Here is a 16518-nt window from a genome sequence, read left to right on the forward strand (position 1 = left end):
CCTTTTCCAGGGCTGGGGTGGGGGGCGGGGTGCTCATCCCGGGGTTGCTCCAAGAGGGAGGGGGCGGCCAGAAGCCAGATCCCCAAAGTGAGTAGGTTTGGGGCGGAGGGCGTCGCTCCTCCGCCGCCGCCCCGCCGCCGCTGCCGCCGCTGCTGCTGCTTACTACTTGGCGCTCAGAACAATGAAAGGTGTGCGTGCCTAGCCTCCCGGGGCTCCCCGCCTCCCGCAAAGACGCTTCCCGGGGAATCGGGCCGGCCTTGGCCAGGGCTGGGCAGCAGGAAGGGAACCCCTTCGTTTTGGAGCAGCCTTCCCAGCCATTGCCCAGAGATGTCAGTGGCACTGGGCACTTGACAGGCGGAGCGAGGGGAGAGGGTGTGCCCAGCCCACCAGCACAAAGGCCGAGCCTGTTCTCCAAAGCGGATCGAGTAGATCCGCTCACATCCTGGGGGAGCGCCCCATGAATGGCGCCGGGGGGGGGGGGCGGGGGGGGTGGAGACAAAGCCGGGCAGCCCTCGCAGAGACAAGGGACACTTCTGTCTGTCGGGGGAAANTGTCGGGGGAAACTGAGCTGGGGGTGTGGATTATCCCACAGCTGTTGGTGGGGGTGGGGCCCTGAACATCTGCCTGGAATTTCAACTCCCTCCGAGCCACTTGCCAGGAAGGCTGGGGCTGGAAACAGCTTCTCTCTCTCTCTCCTGGAAGCACTGCCCAAGGGGGGCCTGGAGCTGCCTAGCATTCGCACCCCTCCCTTTCTCATCTCCTTTGGCTTTGCCTTCTGCTCTCTCCCCACCCTGTCCACCTCAGGTCTCGGAGGTCCACCACAATATGGAACTGGATTTTGGACACTTTGACGAAAGAGACAAGGCGTCCAGGAACATGCGAGGGTCCCGGCTCAATGGGCTTCCCAGCCCTACCCACAGTGCCCACTGCAGCTTCTACAGGACCCGGACCCTGCAGGCTCTGAGCAACGAGAAGAAGGCCAAGAAGGTCCGCTTCTACCGCAACGGCGACCGCTACTTCAAGGGCATCGTGTATGCCGTGTCCACCGACCGCTTCCGCAGCTTCGACGCCTTGCTGGCTGACCTGACTCGCTCGCTGTCCGACAACATCAACCTCCCCCAGGGGGTGCGCTACATCTACACCATCGACGGAGGCCGCAAGATCGGCAGCATGGACGAGCTGGAGGAAGGTAACTTGGCTGGCCTGGGGATTGTAGCCCAAACCCAGAGAATCTTAGTCTAGAGCTGGAAGGGAACTTTACAGTCATCTAGTCCATCTTCCCCCGTTTTACAGAAGAGGAAACTGAGGCCCAGAGAGGGGAAAAGACTTGCTTATGGTCACACAGCAATTAAGTAGCAGAGCCACTTTTGGAGCTGAGGTCCTTTGATCCCAGTGCTCTTTCCAGTAGGCCAGGATGCTTGGGTCATGGTATTTAGCAGGAAGTGGTCCTTTGGGATAAGGTTATAGTTCTTCCCTTCTAGTGAAGAAGAGAGGGAAATCTGGGTAGACAAATGGACCGTCTGCCTGCAGATGGCTGCCTTAGGCATCAATGGTATCTGCTTCATACCCGTAACCTAAATTGGGGCTCTTCACCATTAGAGCTGGATTGCCTCGGGATCTAGAGAGCTGGCTCTAGTCACTGGAGGCACTTAAGCAGAAGCTCCATGCAGGGCCACTGAGAGAGGCTAGCCTAAAGACGGCCCCTTCGGATATGGACTGGCCTAGAATGAATGACTTCTAAGGTCCCTTTCAGCTCTGGAGTCCCAGGGTTCTTTGGAAGAGTCAATGGTGGGGATAATACATGTGAATTCTCTTTCAGGGTTTGAAAGGTAAGAAAGCTGCAATGTGGGCATTGCTCCAGAGCATGGCCAAGGGTAGATCGTGGAGCCGGTAGGGAAGCGATGAGGCACATTCGGTCATAAAGTGACCACAAAAGAATTAGCATGCCCAGGTCTCCTTAAACTCCAATGGGATGCCATTTTGTGAGTTATATCTCAATGGAAACAATTCCTCGGATGAGTTCTCAAAAGGGTCGCGCTCTCAGGTAAGGGGCTACTGCTCATCCTCAGTGCTTTGGAGGGCTCCTTCATGTAGGTCCTTCCTCCAGTGGTACAGCTCTCCCCCAGGCCACACCTTCTCATCCTGTGGGCCTCTTCCCCAGGCCACTCCCCAAATCCCTCACAAGAGACTCAGGCCACGTGCTGAGGCCCTTGCTACAGGTTTCTTTACATTCTTCGGATAGCAGAGCCATTCTCAGCATGTCTATCAGGCATGTCTCACACTGTCCACCTGTCTTTCCAGCCATCCATCTCTCTGGGGACGCCTTTAGCGTAACATTTGGTGTGTCATTTGTTACTAGTCATAAGTTGCAGTCCATTAACTCACTCCCTTCATCATGAGTCTCTCTATCGCCTTTTGGGCGACCCATAATTCAGAGTCTTCAGAGATCACGGGGGCATTCTGTGGTTTGTAGCCGCCACCGGCATGTGGCATCTTTGGAAGAATCTTGGTACTAAAAAAGGTTTTGGGGTTTCAGGGCAAAGCTTGGGCTCACTGAAAGTGTTATTTGACTCCCCGAATACCACTCGACCCCCCTTTCTCCACCTCTAGGCCTAAATCACTGCGCGTGGGCAGGGTCAGTCCATGCATTAGTGGGCTGTGGGCTGACTCTGTTCACTTATAGCTTCCCCAAAGCCCCCTCAGGGTGTGTCCCTGAAGCTCGTGTGCTATATACAGCCTGTAGAAATGCCATCAAAAGCCCTGGCTATGCCCGGCATTTCACTGAGTTTGCTCTGACTAAGATAGGAACTAATGCACCTGACCTCCCCCAGTTGAATTCCCATTGGAATTTGGGGCTTTGCTGAGGGCTCTCAACAGCCTGCAGATTTCTGACTAAGTGGCTAAGCCATCCCAGGCAGCCCCCTGCCCCACCCACCCACCCAACAGCAAATGGGAAATGCCGGGCTTACTTTTAAATAAAACTTGCTGGGGCCAACTGTTTTCTTTATGACCATTTGAGAAAACAATTCAACATTCAACCAGTGAATGTCTGTTAATCACCTACTGAGTAGCAGACCGTATTCTCTGCCCTGGGTCGGCAGAGACAAAGAATGGAGTAAGCCCTACTCACAGGGACCTGGTATCTAAATGAGAGAGGCAGCTAGTACCTATAGAAAGAGGGAGAGTGAATAGATGAAAATCGACACCCGAGGAGCGAGATCCAAAGTGGTTTGAGAGGAAGGATGCCAGCGTTTGGGGGAGGGGAACCAGGAAAAGCTTCCCGGAGAAGGTCAGTTTTGAGCGGAGTCTTGAAGAAAGCCAGGGACTCTATGGGGCCAGGTTGTGACTAAAACAGATGAATTTTGATTTTATCCTAGAGACAAGAGGAATCGACTGAACAGGAGAGTCCTAGGTTCAGATTTTCCCTTAAGGAAAATCATTTTGGCCAAGGGAGTAGGATGGAGTGGGAAGGGGAGAACTATATGAGTGGAGAGAAGGGGTTGGATGTGGGAGATGTGAAGGTAGAAAGGGCAAGATTTGGAAGTTGAATCAATGTGAGGGGAGAGTAAGGAATCCAGGAAAATGCCAAGCTTGTGAACCTAAGACTGGAAAGGCTGTTGTGCCTTGGACAGAAATAGGCAAGTTTAGGAACGGGGAGGGTTGGGGCAGGAAGACAATAAGTTCAGCTTTAGAGATGGTGCAGAGTTTCAGATATCTCTGGGTCATTCAGGTCTAGATGTCTAATGGGAATTTGATGATGTGGGTCCAAAGCTCAAGGGAAAGATGGGGGTTGGACATAGAGGTTTATCTGGGAGTCATCTGCATAAAGATGATAGTTTAACCTATGGCAGCTGATGAGGTGACCAAGAGAGAGAAGGAACGTACAGGGACATGATAGGAGCCACAGCAACACCCACATTTAAGAAGCTTGAGGTGAATGGCGAGCCAGCAAAGGAGATTGAGAAGGAGCTTCTGATAACTAGAAGGCTGATAGGTCAAGGATCAGGACTGAGAAAAAGTCACCAGATTTCCCAGTTAAATCCTTGGAAACCTTAGAGAGAGCAATTTCAGTTGGGTGGAAATCACATTGCTTAGGGCTGAAGAATCAATGAGAGGAGAGAAAATGAAGACACCTTTTTCCAGAAGATTAGTTGGAAAAATAGAGGTGAGAGATAGGATGGTAGTTTATTTTTTAAGGACAAGAGAGATTGGGGAATATTTGGAAGGAAACAATTGATAGATAAAGAGAAATGGAGGATTTTAGATAGAGGGGATGATTGAGGATGCTATCCATTAGAGAAGATGGGAGGGGATGGGAATATAGGGCAGATATGGCAAAGAGAAGGGGGACCTCTTTGTCAGAGACTGGAGGAAAGGAAGGCAGAGTGAGGATATAGAGTCAAGGGATTTGGAGGTGAAAAGAAGGGGAGAAGAAGAAACTCAAATCAAATGGTCTCCATTTTTTTTCTGTTAAGTAAGAAACAAGGTCTTCAGCTGAAAAAGGGAGGAGGAGGAGGTGGTGGCGTAGAGGCTTGGGGAAAGAGGAGAAGGTTTGGAATAGCTTCTGTGGAGTGTGAAATGAATCAATTAGGGAGAAATAAAAGGATTGCCTTGCTAAAGGGAGAGCCCAGGTGAGGTTGGGGGGCGGGGTTGTCGTGGACAGTTGTGAGACTACCTCCACTTCCCTTCAGTAACTTAAAAAGGAGTAGAGAAGGCCCCTGGTGGGAGTAATCCAGGACTGAGGCTTGGCAAAAGAAGAATGGAAACAGGTCAAGGGAACCAGAAATTCAAGAGTAGAGGATCAAAGTATCTACTAGGTACAGGGTATTGTGTCCCTTACTGGGAATACAAAGGTGGAAAATAATAGTCTCTGCCCTCAAGAAGCTTACAGTCCACTGGGAAGATAAGATATGGATTTGGATAAATAAATCCTAGGCAGAATGAGAGAAGCAGAAAGCATAGTACAAAGTATCAGAGGCTATTTGAAGAGGGTGCTATCAGGAAGGTTTCATGGAAGAGGTAGCTCCTGAGCTGAACCTTAGCTTTCACCACACCTGGGGGTGGGGCAGTGTAGCTAATGGACCAACTGAGATTAGGGAATCAGATTCAGTCTAGTTTGTGTCAGATGAAAAATAAATGGGAGGCAGTAGCGGAAGAGAACAAGAGAAGGCAGGTTGGAGCCACATAATGGTCATCAAAGGATAGGGGTCATCATTGGGAAGAGTCACACAGAAAGCCAGGGCCAGGCCCACTAGAGCCCCTCATTTGGTGACATGGATGTGGCCCACCCAACAGGGTGACTTAAGAAACCACGTGGTGTCTCATCCGTCTCTGTGACTCCATCCCAATGCTTTGGAATCCATTCCTTACCCAGGGCACTCTAAGCAGTACTTAAGTGCTTCTATTCTACTATGTGCTGGCCAGCTAAGGTCTTTGGGGGCCCCCTCTGGTGGGAAGGGTAGCACACTGAGTGAAGGTTAACATTGGTATCAGGAGCTTAGCTGGCATTTCCTCACACTGACAATGTTAGGAGTGGTGTATGGTTCCATTAGCTGGCAGAAGCATCGCTTTTGTAAGATGCTCTGCTCAGGACCCAGTCACACCTCTGGAGTGATAGAGAAGTAGGAATTCAGAGAGGCTAATTGATGAGGAATGCCAGTGTGGAAAGGTTATGGCTTCCTCCCTTGGGTCCTGTGGCACTGGCCATGTTGGACCTCTTCTCCCATTCCTTGTTGTTGTGGGACCTTCTCAAGGTCCCTTGGTCTCAAATGAATCTCCATGGGGTTGAATTGGCTTTGCCCAACCACTTACCAATACTCATGGCTACTGTTGCCCTGCCTACTTGCTTTGGCCCATTCAGCTCCTAAAACATGGAATGACCAGAGGCTGATGGTGTCCCATGACCTGAGTCTTCTATTATCATGGGAAAAGCCAACAGAGACCACTAGAATGCTTGAGTTAGAGACCACGAGCAGTGTTCTTTCTCTTCCATTCCACTGGGGCCTTTGGAGATCATTGAAATGTACAGAGCACAGCCCATACCGATGTTTCCTGGTGGCATCACCTTGGGTAGGGGCATGCAGATGTTAACCCAGCGAGGGGTGGGGAGGGATACTTACAGCCTGGTGGAAACCGGGCCAGGAGAAGTGGTTTTTGAATGTCCATAGGCTTTTCAGGGCTTCCGTGTGTCAGAAATGGCTGATTTGGGGAAAGTTGGGTTTAGGAGATTCATTCCTGGTTCCACTCCAACCGGATCCCTTCTTCCTAAAAATCTATTGGGAAGGAGTCCTGTCCCGATACTGACCCTTCTAATGAGCTCTTCTGGGCTGGGCCAGGTGGTGCCAGGTTTTTCATGGACCAGCCTCTCTAGTAAGAAGCACTTAATAAGTGCCTACTATGTGCCAAACCCTGGAAGGTGATGGGGAGACTCAAACAGTAAAGAGACCCTGGCCTCAAGGAGCCACTGATGCAAGTCCTCAGCCTTTGCTGTACTTCCTTCCCCTGCCCTCCTTACAAGTTATCTTGAATTTCTAATTGCCTGCTGAGCACCTGGGCCAATAGGTCCTACCTACACCTCAGACTCTCCAGTTCCATCAAAACCATCTCCCCTGATACCTGGCCCTCCTCCAGGCTTTCTGATTTCTGCTGCCACCATTAACCACAATCATCTTTAATGCCCCGTCTCCTTCTCCTCATATCCAGTCAGCTGCCAGGCCAAATGATTCTATCCCCCACATCTCTCGCATCTGCGTCCTCCCCATCACCGGTCACCAGCCTGGGGCAGGCCCTCCTCACTTCACACTTTCTTGGTCCGCCTGCCTCCGGGCTCCCTCCACTCCAGTTCATCCTCTACTCAACTGCCCAAATGGGCGTTCTCACACCCAGATCTAATCCTGTCACCTTCCTTCCCTCTTACTTCATTCATTCACTCATTAAATATTAAGAATTCTTCCTCCTTTCTCAGAAAAATACAGACTCCTTAGCTTGACATTCAGGGCTTCCTTCCCTCTCCAGCCCAGCTCTACCCCACCTACCACCCTTCTTTTACATCCCTTCCCTTCACACACTCTAAATGCCAATCAAACCAGATGACTCACGGTGGGTTCCTCACTCCATCTCGGTTTCAAAGGCTTGCTTCATGGGGCGGGCGGGCAGGCGGGCGGGCAGGCTTCCTTCCTCCTGCTTGTTACCTGTTGGATTTCTTCTCTGCCTCCCTCCCCCAGCTGAAAAGGATGTCTTCCTCTTTCAGTTTTCAGAAAATACCCTGGCTGGCTCTCAGTTTTGCCCTGTGTGGTATTTATTTCTGTGTAGACTTGTCTTCCTCCCCACCCCGTTAGACTGTAACCTCCTTGTATAGGCAGGGCCTAGAGAGTTTGCCATCTTTGTAGCTCCAGTCAGTACCTAGCGCAGGACCATAGTGAATGCCCGCCATGAAACTAAATGAACTCAAAGCATGGCGTCCATTTGGCCAGTGGTCTTTTCTGTAATCTCCCTGCCCAAGTGTTCCTCGAGCCGGAGAATGGAAGGGCGGCTGGCTTAGAAAGATGAATTCTGACTAGGTCTCAGGAGCGCCGAGAGCTGGTTTAGCCAAGAACCCCATCTGTGCCTCCCACCTGAGAACCATTTAGCCAGTCTTCCCTTTTGCCAAGGCACCCGAGAACTTAGGAGAAGGAGGTACTTGAGGAGGAAGTGTAGTGTCATTGATTAGGGATGCTCTTGTCAATCATTATGCTAATCCTAGCCAAGGGTCCAATAACCATAAGATGTCTCCATGGAGCCACAGCTTTGTAGAATTGGGCCAACCCAATGGGAGTGTGAGGGGATCCCCTCCAGCCCTGGGGCTGGGGGCCGTGTCTGACCTGGGGCTAAAATGAAACCCATCAGTAGGTCCTAATTGGTTCCCAGGCATGTGGGGCTATCTTTGCCCTGCTCTGCTGTAGGTGCAGAATTGCCTAGACAGGGTGGGCCTGACTGCCCCCAGTCCCCCTTGGTGGAGACATTGATACATGGCCCCTCCTACCACTCCTTTGTGTCACTCAGTCACGCCCTCAGGAGGCTTCCATCTGCTGAGACAGGGCAATACCAACAAAGCAAGACCTTCCATACCTGGGAAGCATATGTGAGTAATGGAGAGCAGCGTTTAATAAAAGGGACAGATCCATACGTATAGGTATGTGGGTGTCTGTGCCTCGGAAAAACTCAGAGCTGGAAGGCACCCCCAGAAGGGATCAAGTCCAACTACCTAAACTGCTTCCTGCCATGTCTTGTCCAGGTCAAGCATCCCCTCTGCCCATAGCCAGTCCTCACTTCTTGTCTTCCCTTCCTCCGGTCACCCTCTGGCCTGTCAGCCTCCTAACTTGTGAGGTGAACTTAGACATCCTGGAGGTAAAGGCCCTCCCCCTTCTTACCCTCTACCACTGCCATCCCATGGCTGGGCTTCCTCTCTCCCGGTTAACAACCTCCTTCCCAAGGGACTATTCTCTGCCAGCTGTGGCCGGATGGGAAACATCTGTGGAAAGGTGTTGCTTGCTTCCTAAGGCCAGGGGAATGCCATGCCTGCACAGGGAGCTCAAGGCCCACTCTTCCTTCTCCGCTCAAGCTGTGGGGGCCTACTTTGGTCCAGCTTAGATGGCCGCTCCCCCTGCCCTGAGCCAAGATTAAGGGAGGGCTCTTCAGGTGGGCAGTTATTCCTCCTTCCTGCAGCCCCCTCTGGCAGAACACCTCTTAAAGACTCCCCTGGGGAGAGGAGTTACATTCTTTCCAAGGGCCAAGCCAAGAGGGGAAGGAGGAACAGCCCAAGTTGGGGCAAGGGCCCAAGACAAGCTTGGCCTCCTGCCTGGTTTTGCCCAGCCCCACTAAAAGTTGTCAGAGTCATTTATGGTGGTGGCTGCTGCCGCCAGTGGATTCTGGGAGTGGGCTTAGGCTCCTGAGACTTGAAGGGCTCTCATCCTATGTATAGTTCAACACCAAGGGTCCCAGGCCCAAAGCAGATGAGCGGGTACCCCCCTCAAGGAGATTTAGGCCACAGTTAGATCGACAGCATTCCATCTTCTACCTCACCAGGTGCCAGGCAGCCTCCCCAAAGTGCAGTCAGTACATGCTTTGGAGACCATGAGAAGAAGGAGCATCAAGGAAAGAATCTAAGGGACCATAGGGTCAAAGGATGGAGACCTTGACGAGACCCTCAGCAGATCTCACTTGGTCCACAGCCCTCCCTTTCCCACATTATTTACACAGAAGGATGCTAGGGCCTGGGGGCTGCCTCTGCTTCTTTTGGTGGTGGGTGGGGTGAGTCACTCTGTCTCTGGGTTGAGTGGCTGCTCCCATGTCGAGATGAGTAAGAATGTGCCTTTCTCCTTCCCTCTCTCCTTTTCTCCCTTCTTTCCCCCAGACCTTCTCCCCTCTTTTCCTTCTCCCTTTCCTCCCCTCCTGACCTCTTTGCTCAGACTTCTTTCCATCCCTGATCCCTCAGCTCCACCCCTCTCTCTCTCTTTCATTCCTTCCTCTCTCCCTTCTTCCAACCCCCCCCCCCACCTCCCATCCCTGCTGGGCTATGGTTTTTTGCTACACTCAAACCACATTTGGCTGATGGCTTTGCCCAATGATCTGCTAAGATCTCCACCACCAGACTTGCTCTGAGGATCAAGCTGCCCCAAAGTGCCCCTTGATTGCCAGACGGCTTGGCTTTTGCAAAGTCCAACTCCAAGACCACATGCATCTGCTGGTGTCTCTGGCTTTGCTTAACCTCCTGGTTTTTCCCTTAGGTGAAAGCTACGTGTGCTCCTCAGACAATTTCTTCAAGAAGGTGGAGTATGCCAAGAACGCCAACCCCAACTGGTCGGTCAACGTGAAGACCTCGGCCAATCTGAAAGCTCCCCAGTCCCTGGCCAGCAGCCACAGTGCCCAGGCAAGGGAGAACAAGGACTTTGTTCGGCCCAAGCTGGTGACCATCATCCGCAGTGGGGTGAAGCCCCGCAAAGCTGTGCGGGTGCTCTTGAACAAGAAGACAGCCCACTCCTTTGAGCAAGTCCTCACTGACATCACTGAAGCCATCAAACTGGAGACAGGGGTGGTCAAAAAGCTGTATACCCTGGATGGGAAACAGGTAGGTGCCTGGGCTGAGAAGCCCTTTGCCCCTCCCTTGGCCTTCCCCCCACCCCATACCCTCGTGGTATACATGGGAGAGGCCGACCGGCCTAGTGAGCGGGCTCTGCCTAGAGGTCTGGGAGCCCTGCTCTAGATCCCAGCAGCAAGTTCCCTGGCCTCATTTCATTCCCCCAAGTCATAGGAATAATTGAGTTAGAGCTGGCGAGGTCCTTGGAGATCATCTCACCCAAATATACAGCTCATTAGGAATAGAAGACGTTGCGGTGGACAATGAAAACTGATGTTTCTATCCGCCTTTGACCTTTGTACAATGTGTGAGACACAGCCTGTCTTTTGAGGCTCTCAACAAACCCTTTGGGGCAGGTATTGCAAGTATTATCCATCCCGCATAGAAGAAGAAGAAATGAGGCCCAGAGAGTGTAAGCGACTTACCCATAAGTGCACAACTAATAAATATCAGGGTCTAGACTCCAATAATTCTTCTCTTGTCCAGGGGTAGTACTTACGTGCACTAATGTCCATTCCTCAGCCATTGTGCCAATTTGAATTCAAATAGCAGTTAATAGGAAGGATAAATGCACCTGTAGCCATCACCGCCCCCTGGATCGCTGCAGCACCCACTTTGGGAATCACTGCTCTAAGCCCTTTCAAAGGTGCTTCCCCCGCTCCCCCAGAAAGGAAGGGGCCTGTCAGATTGCATACAGATTTTCTTTCCAAATTCTAGGATGTAGTGTTCATTCCCCTCTTCCTTGTTTGTGACAATCAGAGCCAGAATAGAATTTCCCTTGTTGTTCCTCTGGTTTTTTGAAGGGAAAATGATCCCTAAAGTGAATCAAAAAATGATGAGCTGGGGCAGCTGGGTAGCTCAGTGGAGTGAGAGTCAGGCCTAGAGACGGGAGGTCCTAGGTTCAAACCCGGCCTCAGCCACTTCCCAGCTGTGTGACCCTGGGCAAGTCACTTGACCCCCATTGCCCACCCTTACCAATCTTCCACCTATGAGACAATACACCGAAGTACAAGGGTTTAAAAAAAATTAAAATTAAAAAAAAATGATGAGCTGCTCTGCTTCTGGTAGAAAGGGAGCTCTAGCAGATGTCTGGATAATTGAAGTTTGTCCCTCACCCCATCACTACTCACTACCAGTCCATATATCTGTGCCGGCCTCGTGATCTGTTTCCTTCCCAGATTCTACGTTCTGCCGGGGTATACTTCCTCCCTGGCTAGGCACCTGTCAACCCTCTATTCCAAAAGCAATTCTCAAGTACTACCTTCCTAGCCAGCTGTTCACTTCCCAAACCCTTGCATTTGATGGACAAAGAAAACATAACCAGGCGAGTGTCAAGTCTCCTTGCCTCCACTTCTAACCACTTCTTTTCCCATTGAACCCTTCCATCTGTTTCCTTTAGGAGCCTTTCCTTCTTCCTAACAACCTGGAATATGGACAGATTTTCCTAGTTCCTCTGTCTTCTTCAAGAAGGAGATGAGATAGATGAGCCTACACTCAGAACTTGGAGAATAGTCCCTGGGCCTCAGTTTCCTAAAGTGTAAAATGGGAGTAGGAGTGAGCTAGGTGATCTCTATGGTCCTTGCCAGCTCTTAATCCGGATACTCAATTGTTCCTGATAACTCAGTTTATGGCATTAAGCCAGAGCTAAAATGGGGAAGTGGTCATTGGGGGATGATACAGGAGGAGCCAGATCTCCTGGCTCCCTGGTCTGTGGCACCCATAAATGCGACTCCCTTCTGATCCGTGGAAAAAAAGCAGGCAGCTTGGGACAGCTCAGTGGCTCTCTGGCTAAAGAGCCAGGCCTGGAGTCTGGATGATCTGGGTTCATATCTGGCCTCAGACACACTTCCTAGCTGCGTGACCTTGGGCAAGTCACTTAACCCCATTTGTCTAGGCCTTACCACTTTTCTGCCTTGGAATTGATACTTAGTATTGATGCTAAGACAACAAGTAAGGGTTTAAAACAAAGGGGGCAAAAATGAAGGTAAGAAGTTGGCTTCCATCTATCATCCTGAGAAGTGGGGACTCCCTAGGCTGGTGGCCATACCCCTCAGCTGCCCTCTGGGTCACCTCCATGGAGTGCTTGAGTCCCTCTCCCTTAAGGATCCAAAATCTGGAATAAACTGGAGAAGTCATGATCCTCCCAGACCAAAGTTGGTACCTGTGTGGCTAAAATGGGCCCCTGTTGACAGTATGCCAAGAAGAGAATCAAAGCTGAGCCCATTGCTTCAGGGCTTCTTAATAATTAAACCCAGGCCCTCATTTGATTAGCCGACTTCGCCAACCCATGGTTCTTGCTCACTGATCAGAAGGTGGGCCATAGCCAAAGGCTCCATTTTGGAACCTGTCCCAATTGTTCTCTTTCTTACCCCAACCCTAATTTCCCCGCGTTTGAGGGGAGTTCTTATCCTCTCATCTCCTGATCCAGGGTTTGAGTAGGACTATCCCAGTGGGATGTGGGCTCCTCAAGGGCAGAGTTCTTGTTGTTCGTATCTCTGTATCCCTGGCACTTAGCACAGTGCCAGTCACATAAGTGTTTGTGGAATAAAATGGAGTCGGGTCCATGGCAGAAGGGGGCACAGATTGCCATTCCTGACTGATTTCAGGGCTATTTGAAGTGCGCCCCTGTCTTCAGGAGACGCAAACGACTAGCGCCATGCTCCTGATACAGAAATGTGGTTGGGGGGCTCCTCTTCAGTGAGGAGCACAGGGCAGGCCTGCTGACTTCAGAAAGATGGCAGAAAAACAGATTGGTTGCTGGAGGCCTGGAATGGTGAATGGAATCAACAGGAAACTGAGGAGGCCACTGAGGGAGGCCAAGAACCTGGCCAAAGGGTATCAGCAGAGGGAAATAGCCCTTGCCATGGAGCGGTTTTTCCCTGACCTGGAGGTCTCCTTAGGGGAGATGTGGTTCACTTGGTAGTGCTGAGCAAGGTCAGGGAACTGAGGCATGGTGTGCCAAAAATGCCCGATATTTGAATTGTAAGGGGTACACAGGGGAAAAAAAGCCACCCAGGTATGGGGGAGTGCCAGGGGCTGGGGCCCAGAATCAACTTCTCCATGGTCAAGAGTGCATAAGGAAGAAGACAGAGTGAATCTCTTATTGACTTAGGTATGATACACTGGCAGGTAGGCCACAGGCCAGTATGCCAACTCAGGATTGGAGCACCTTGTCTTACCTTGAGTGTTGACTGAACCAACCGAAGGGATCCTGGAGTACAGAGTATATGTGGAGACCGAAAAAGAGAGAGACACAGACACAGACACAGACACAGACAGACAGAGGCACACAGAGAGTAGGGAGAGAGAAGGAGCGAGGGATATGACAAAAAGAGAGGAAGAGAGAGAGAAAGAGAGAGAGAGGAAAGAGAGAGAAAGAGAAGGAGAGAGACAGGGAGAAAGAGCAGGAGAAAGACAGAAGAGAGAGACAGAGACACAGAGAGAGAAGAAGAGAGACAGGGAGAAAGATAGAAGAGACAGACAGACAGAGATAGGGAGAGAGAAAGGACGGATAGAGGGACATGATAAAGGGAGAAAGAAGAGGAGAGAGAGGGAGAAAGAGAAGAGAAGGCAAGAGAGTCAAGGAGAAAGACAGGAGAGGGAGAAAGGGGGGAGAAAGAACAAGAGAAAGACAGGAAGGATAGAGGGACATGATAAAGAGAGAGACAAAGAAAAAGAAGTGGAGAGATGCAGGGGAAAGATGAGAGAGAGAAGGGAAGGGAAGGATACAGGGATATGATAAAGTGAGACAGAAAAAGAGAAGACAAGGAGAGAGTCAGAGGGAGAAAGAGCAGGAGAGAGTCAGAGACAGAGAGAGAAAGAGAAGAAGAGAGAGAAAGAAAGACAGAGAGAGACACAGCAGGAGAAAGAAAGAAGAGGAAGAGAGACAGACAGAAAGAGACAGAGAGAGAGAAGGGAAGGATAGAGGGACATGATAAAGACAAAGAAAGAGAAGGGAAGGGGCCAGAGATAAACAGGGAGAAAGAACAGGAGAAACATAGAAGAGGGAAAGAGATAAAGAGATAGGGTGTAGAAAGAATAAGAGAAAGACAGGAGAGAGAGAGAGAGACAGACAAAGGCAAGATAGGGAGAGATAAGAAGACAGGGACATGATAAAGAGAGAGAAAGAGAAGTAGAGAGAGAGATAGGGAGAAAGAGCTGGAAAAAGATGTGAGAGAGAGAGAAAGAAAGAGAGAGGGGGAAGGATAGAAGGATATGATTAAGAGAGACAGAAAAAGAGAAGACAAGGAGAAAGACAGAGGGAGAAAGAGCAAGAGAAAGTCAGGAGACAGAGAGAAGATAGGGAGAGAAAAGGGAAGGATAGAGGGACATGATAAAGAGAGAGACAGAGAGAAAGAGCAGGAGAAAGACAGAAGAGGGAGAGACAGGGAGAAAGAACAAGGGAGAGACAGAGGCAAGATAGGGAGAGAGAAGGGAAGGGTAGAGGAAAATGATAGAGAGAAAGAGAAGAGAAGGAGAGAGAGACAGAAGGAAAAAGAGCAGGAGAAAGACAGAAGAGGGGGAGAGAGAGACAGAGAGATGATAGGGAGAGAGAAAGGAAGGATAGAGGGACATGATAAAAATAGAGAAAGAGAAAGAGACAGGCAGATAGAGGGAGATAGAACAGGAGAAAGACAGGAGACAGAGACAGAGATAGAGAGATAGACAGGCACAGAGAGACAGAGAAAGAGAAGAGAAGAAGAGAGAGACAGGGAGAAAGAGCAGGAGAAATATGGGAGAGACAGAGAGAAATGGAAAGAGACAGAGAGACAGACAGAGACAAAGGCACAAAGAGACAGACAGACAGAGATAGGGAGAGAGAAGGGAAGGATAGAAAGAGAAGATAGGGAGAGAGACGAGAAGGATACAGGGACATGATAAAGAGAAAGATGAGGGAAGTGGGGAGAGAGACAAAGGGAGAAAGAACAGGAAAAATACAGAAGAGGAAGAGAGAGAGACAGAAAGAGAGATAGGCAGGGCAGAAAGGTCGAGAGAGAGACAGAGGCAAGATAGGGATAGAGAAGTGAAGGATAGAGGGACATGATAAAGAAAGACAGAAAGAAGAGAGGGGAGAGGGAGAAAAAGGAGAGAGACAGAGACATGGAGATAGAGAAGATAGGGAGAAAGAAGGGAAGGAAAGAGGGACATGATAAAAGAGAGAGAAAGACAAGAAAAGAGAAAGAAAAGAAGAGAAAGACAGAGGGAGACGGAGCAGGAGAAAGACAGAAGACAGACACAGAGACAGAGAGAAGATAGGGAGAGAGAAGGGAAGGATAGAGGGATATGAATAAAGAGACAGAGAGACAGGGAGAAAGAACAAGAGAAAGTCAGGAGAGAGACAGAGACAGAGGCAAGATAGGGAGAGAGAAGGAAAGGAAAGAGGGACATTATAAAAGAGAAAGAAAGAGAAGAGGAGAGAGAAAGACAGATACAGAGCAGGAGAAAGACAGAAGAGGGAGAGAGGGAGAGAGAGAGAGATAGACAGACAGACAGACAGACAGAAAGAGAAGATAGGGAGAGAGAAGGGAAGGATAGAGGGACATGATAAAAGAGAGAAAAAAGGAAAGAGACAGAGTGAAAGAGCAGGAGAAAGACAGAAGATGGAGAGAGACAGAGAGAGACAGGGAGAAAGACAGGAGAGAGACACAGACAGAGGCAAGATAGGGAGAAAGAAGGAAAGGAAAGAGGGACATGATAAAAGAGAGAGAGAAAGAGAAAGACAGAGATACAGAGCAGGAGAAAGACAGAAGAGGGAGAGATAGAGACAGAAAGAGAAGATAGGGAGAGAAAAGGGAAGGATAGAGAGATATGATAGAGAAAGAGACAGGAAGAAAGAACAAGAAAAAGATAGAGGCAGAGACAGAGACACAGAGAGAAGATAGAGAAAAGGGAAAGTTAGAGGGACATGATAGAGAGAGACAGAAAGAGAAGGGAAGGGGGGAAAGAGAGGCAGGGAGAAAGAACAGGAGAAAGATGACAGAGACATAGAGACAGACAGAGAAGCGAAGGATAGAGGGACATGATAAAGAGAAAGAGGAGGGAAGTGGGGAGAGAGACAAAGGGAGAAAGAACAGGAAAAATACAGAAGAGGGAGAGAGAGTGAAGAAGAGGAGAAAGATAGAAGAGGGAGAGATAGAGAGAAAGACAAAAAGAGAAGATAGGGAGAGAGAAGGGAAGGATAGAGGGACATGATAAAGAGAGACATAGAAAGAGAATAGAATGAGAGAGAGGCAGGAAGAAAGAACAGGAGAAAGATGAGAGAGAGATGTAGAGAAGGAGAGAGATGATGGGAAGAGAGAAGGGAAGGATAGATGGGCATGATAAAGAGAGACAGAGAAAGAGAAGAGAAGGAGAGACAGGGAGAAAGAACTAGAGAAAGACGAGAGAGGAGATAGGGAGAGAGA

The 16518-nt window shown here is 49.9% G+C and overlaps 1 protein-coding gene across 2 annotated transcripts in view; it reads left to right on the forward strand.

Moving 5' to 3' along the window:
* The first annotated feature begins 825 nt into the window (after positions 1 to 825).
* Positions 826 to 16518, forward strand: part of DCX (doublecortin) — a 38038-nt gene continuing 22345 nt past the window's right edge. For both annotated transcript variants that reach the window (XM_044682599.1, XM_044682600.1), the window contains exons 1-2: positions 826 to 1189; positions 9765 to 10105. In XM_044682599.1, coding sequence (XP_044538534.1) covers positions 826 to 1189; positions 9765 to 10105 — 705 coding nt within the window. The remainder of the gene's footprint in view (positions 1190 to 9764; positions 10106 to 16518) is intronic.

This window comes from Gracilinanus agilis, chromosome X, assembly GCF_016433145.1.
Source record: "Gracilinanus agilis isolate LMUSP501 chromosome X, AgileGrace, whole genome shotgun sequence".
NCBI lineage: Eukaryota > Metazoa > Chordata > Mammalia > Didelphimorphia > Didelphidae > Gracilinanus > Gracilinanus agilis.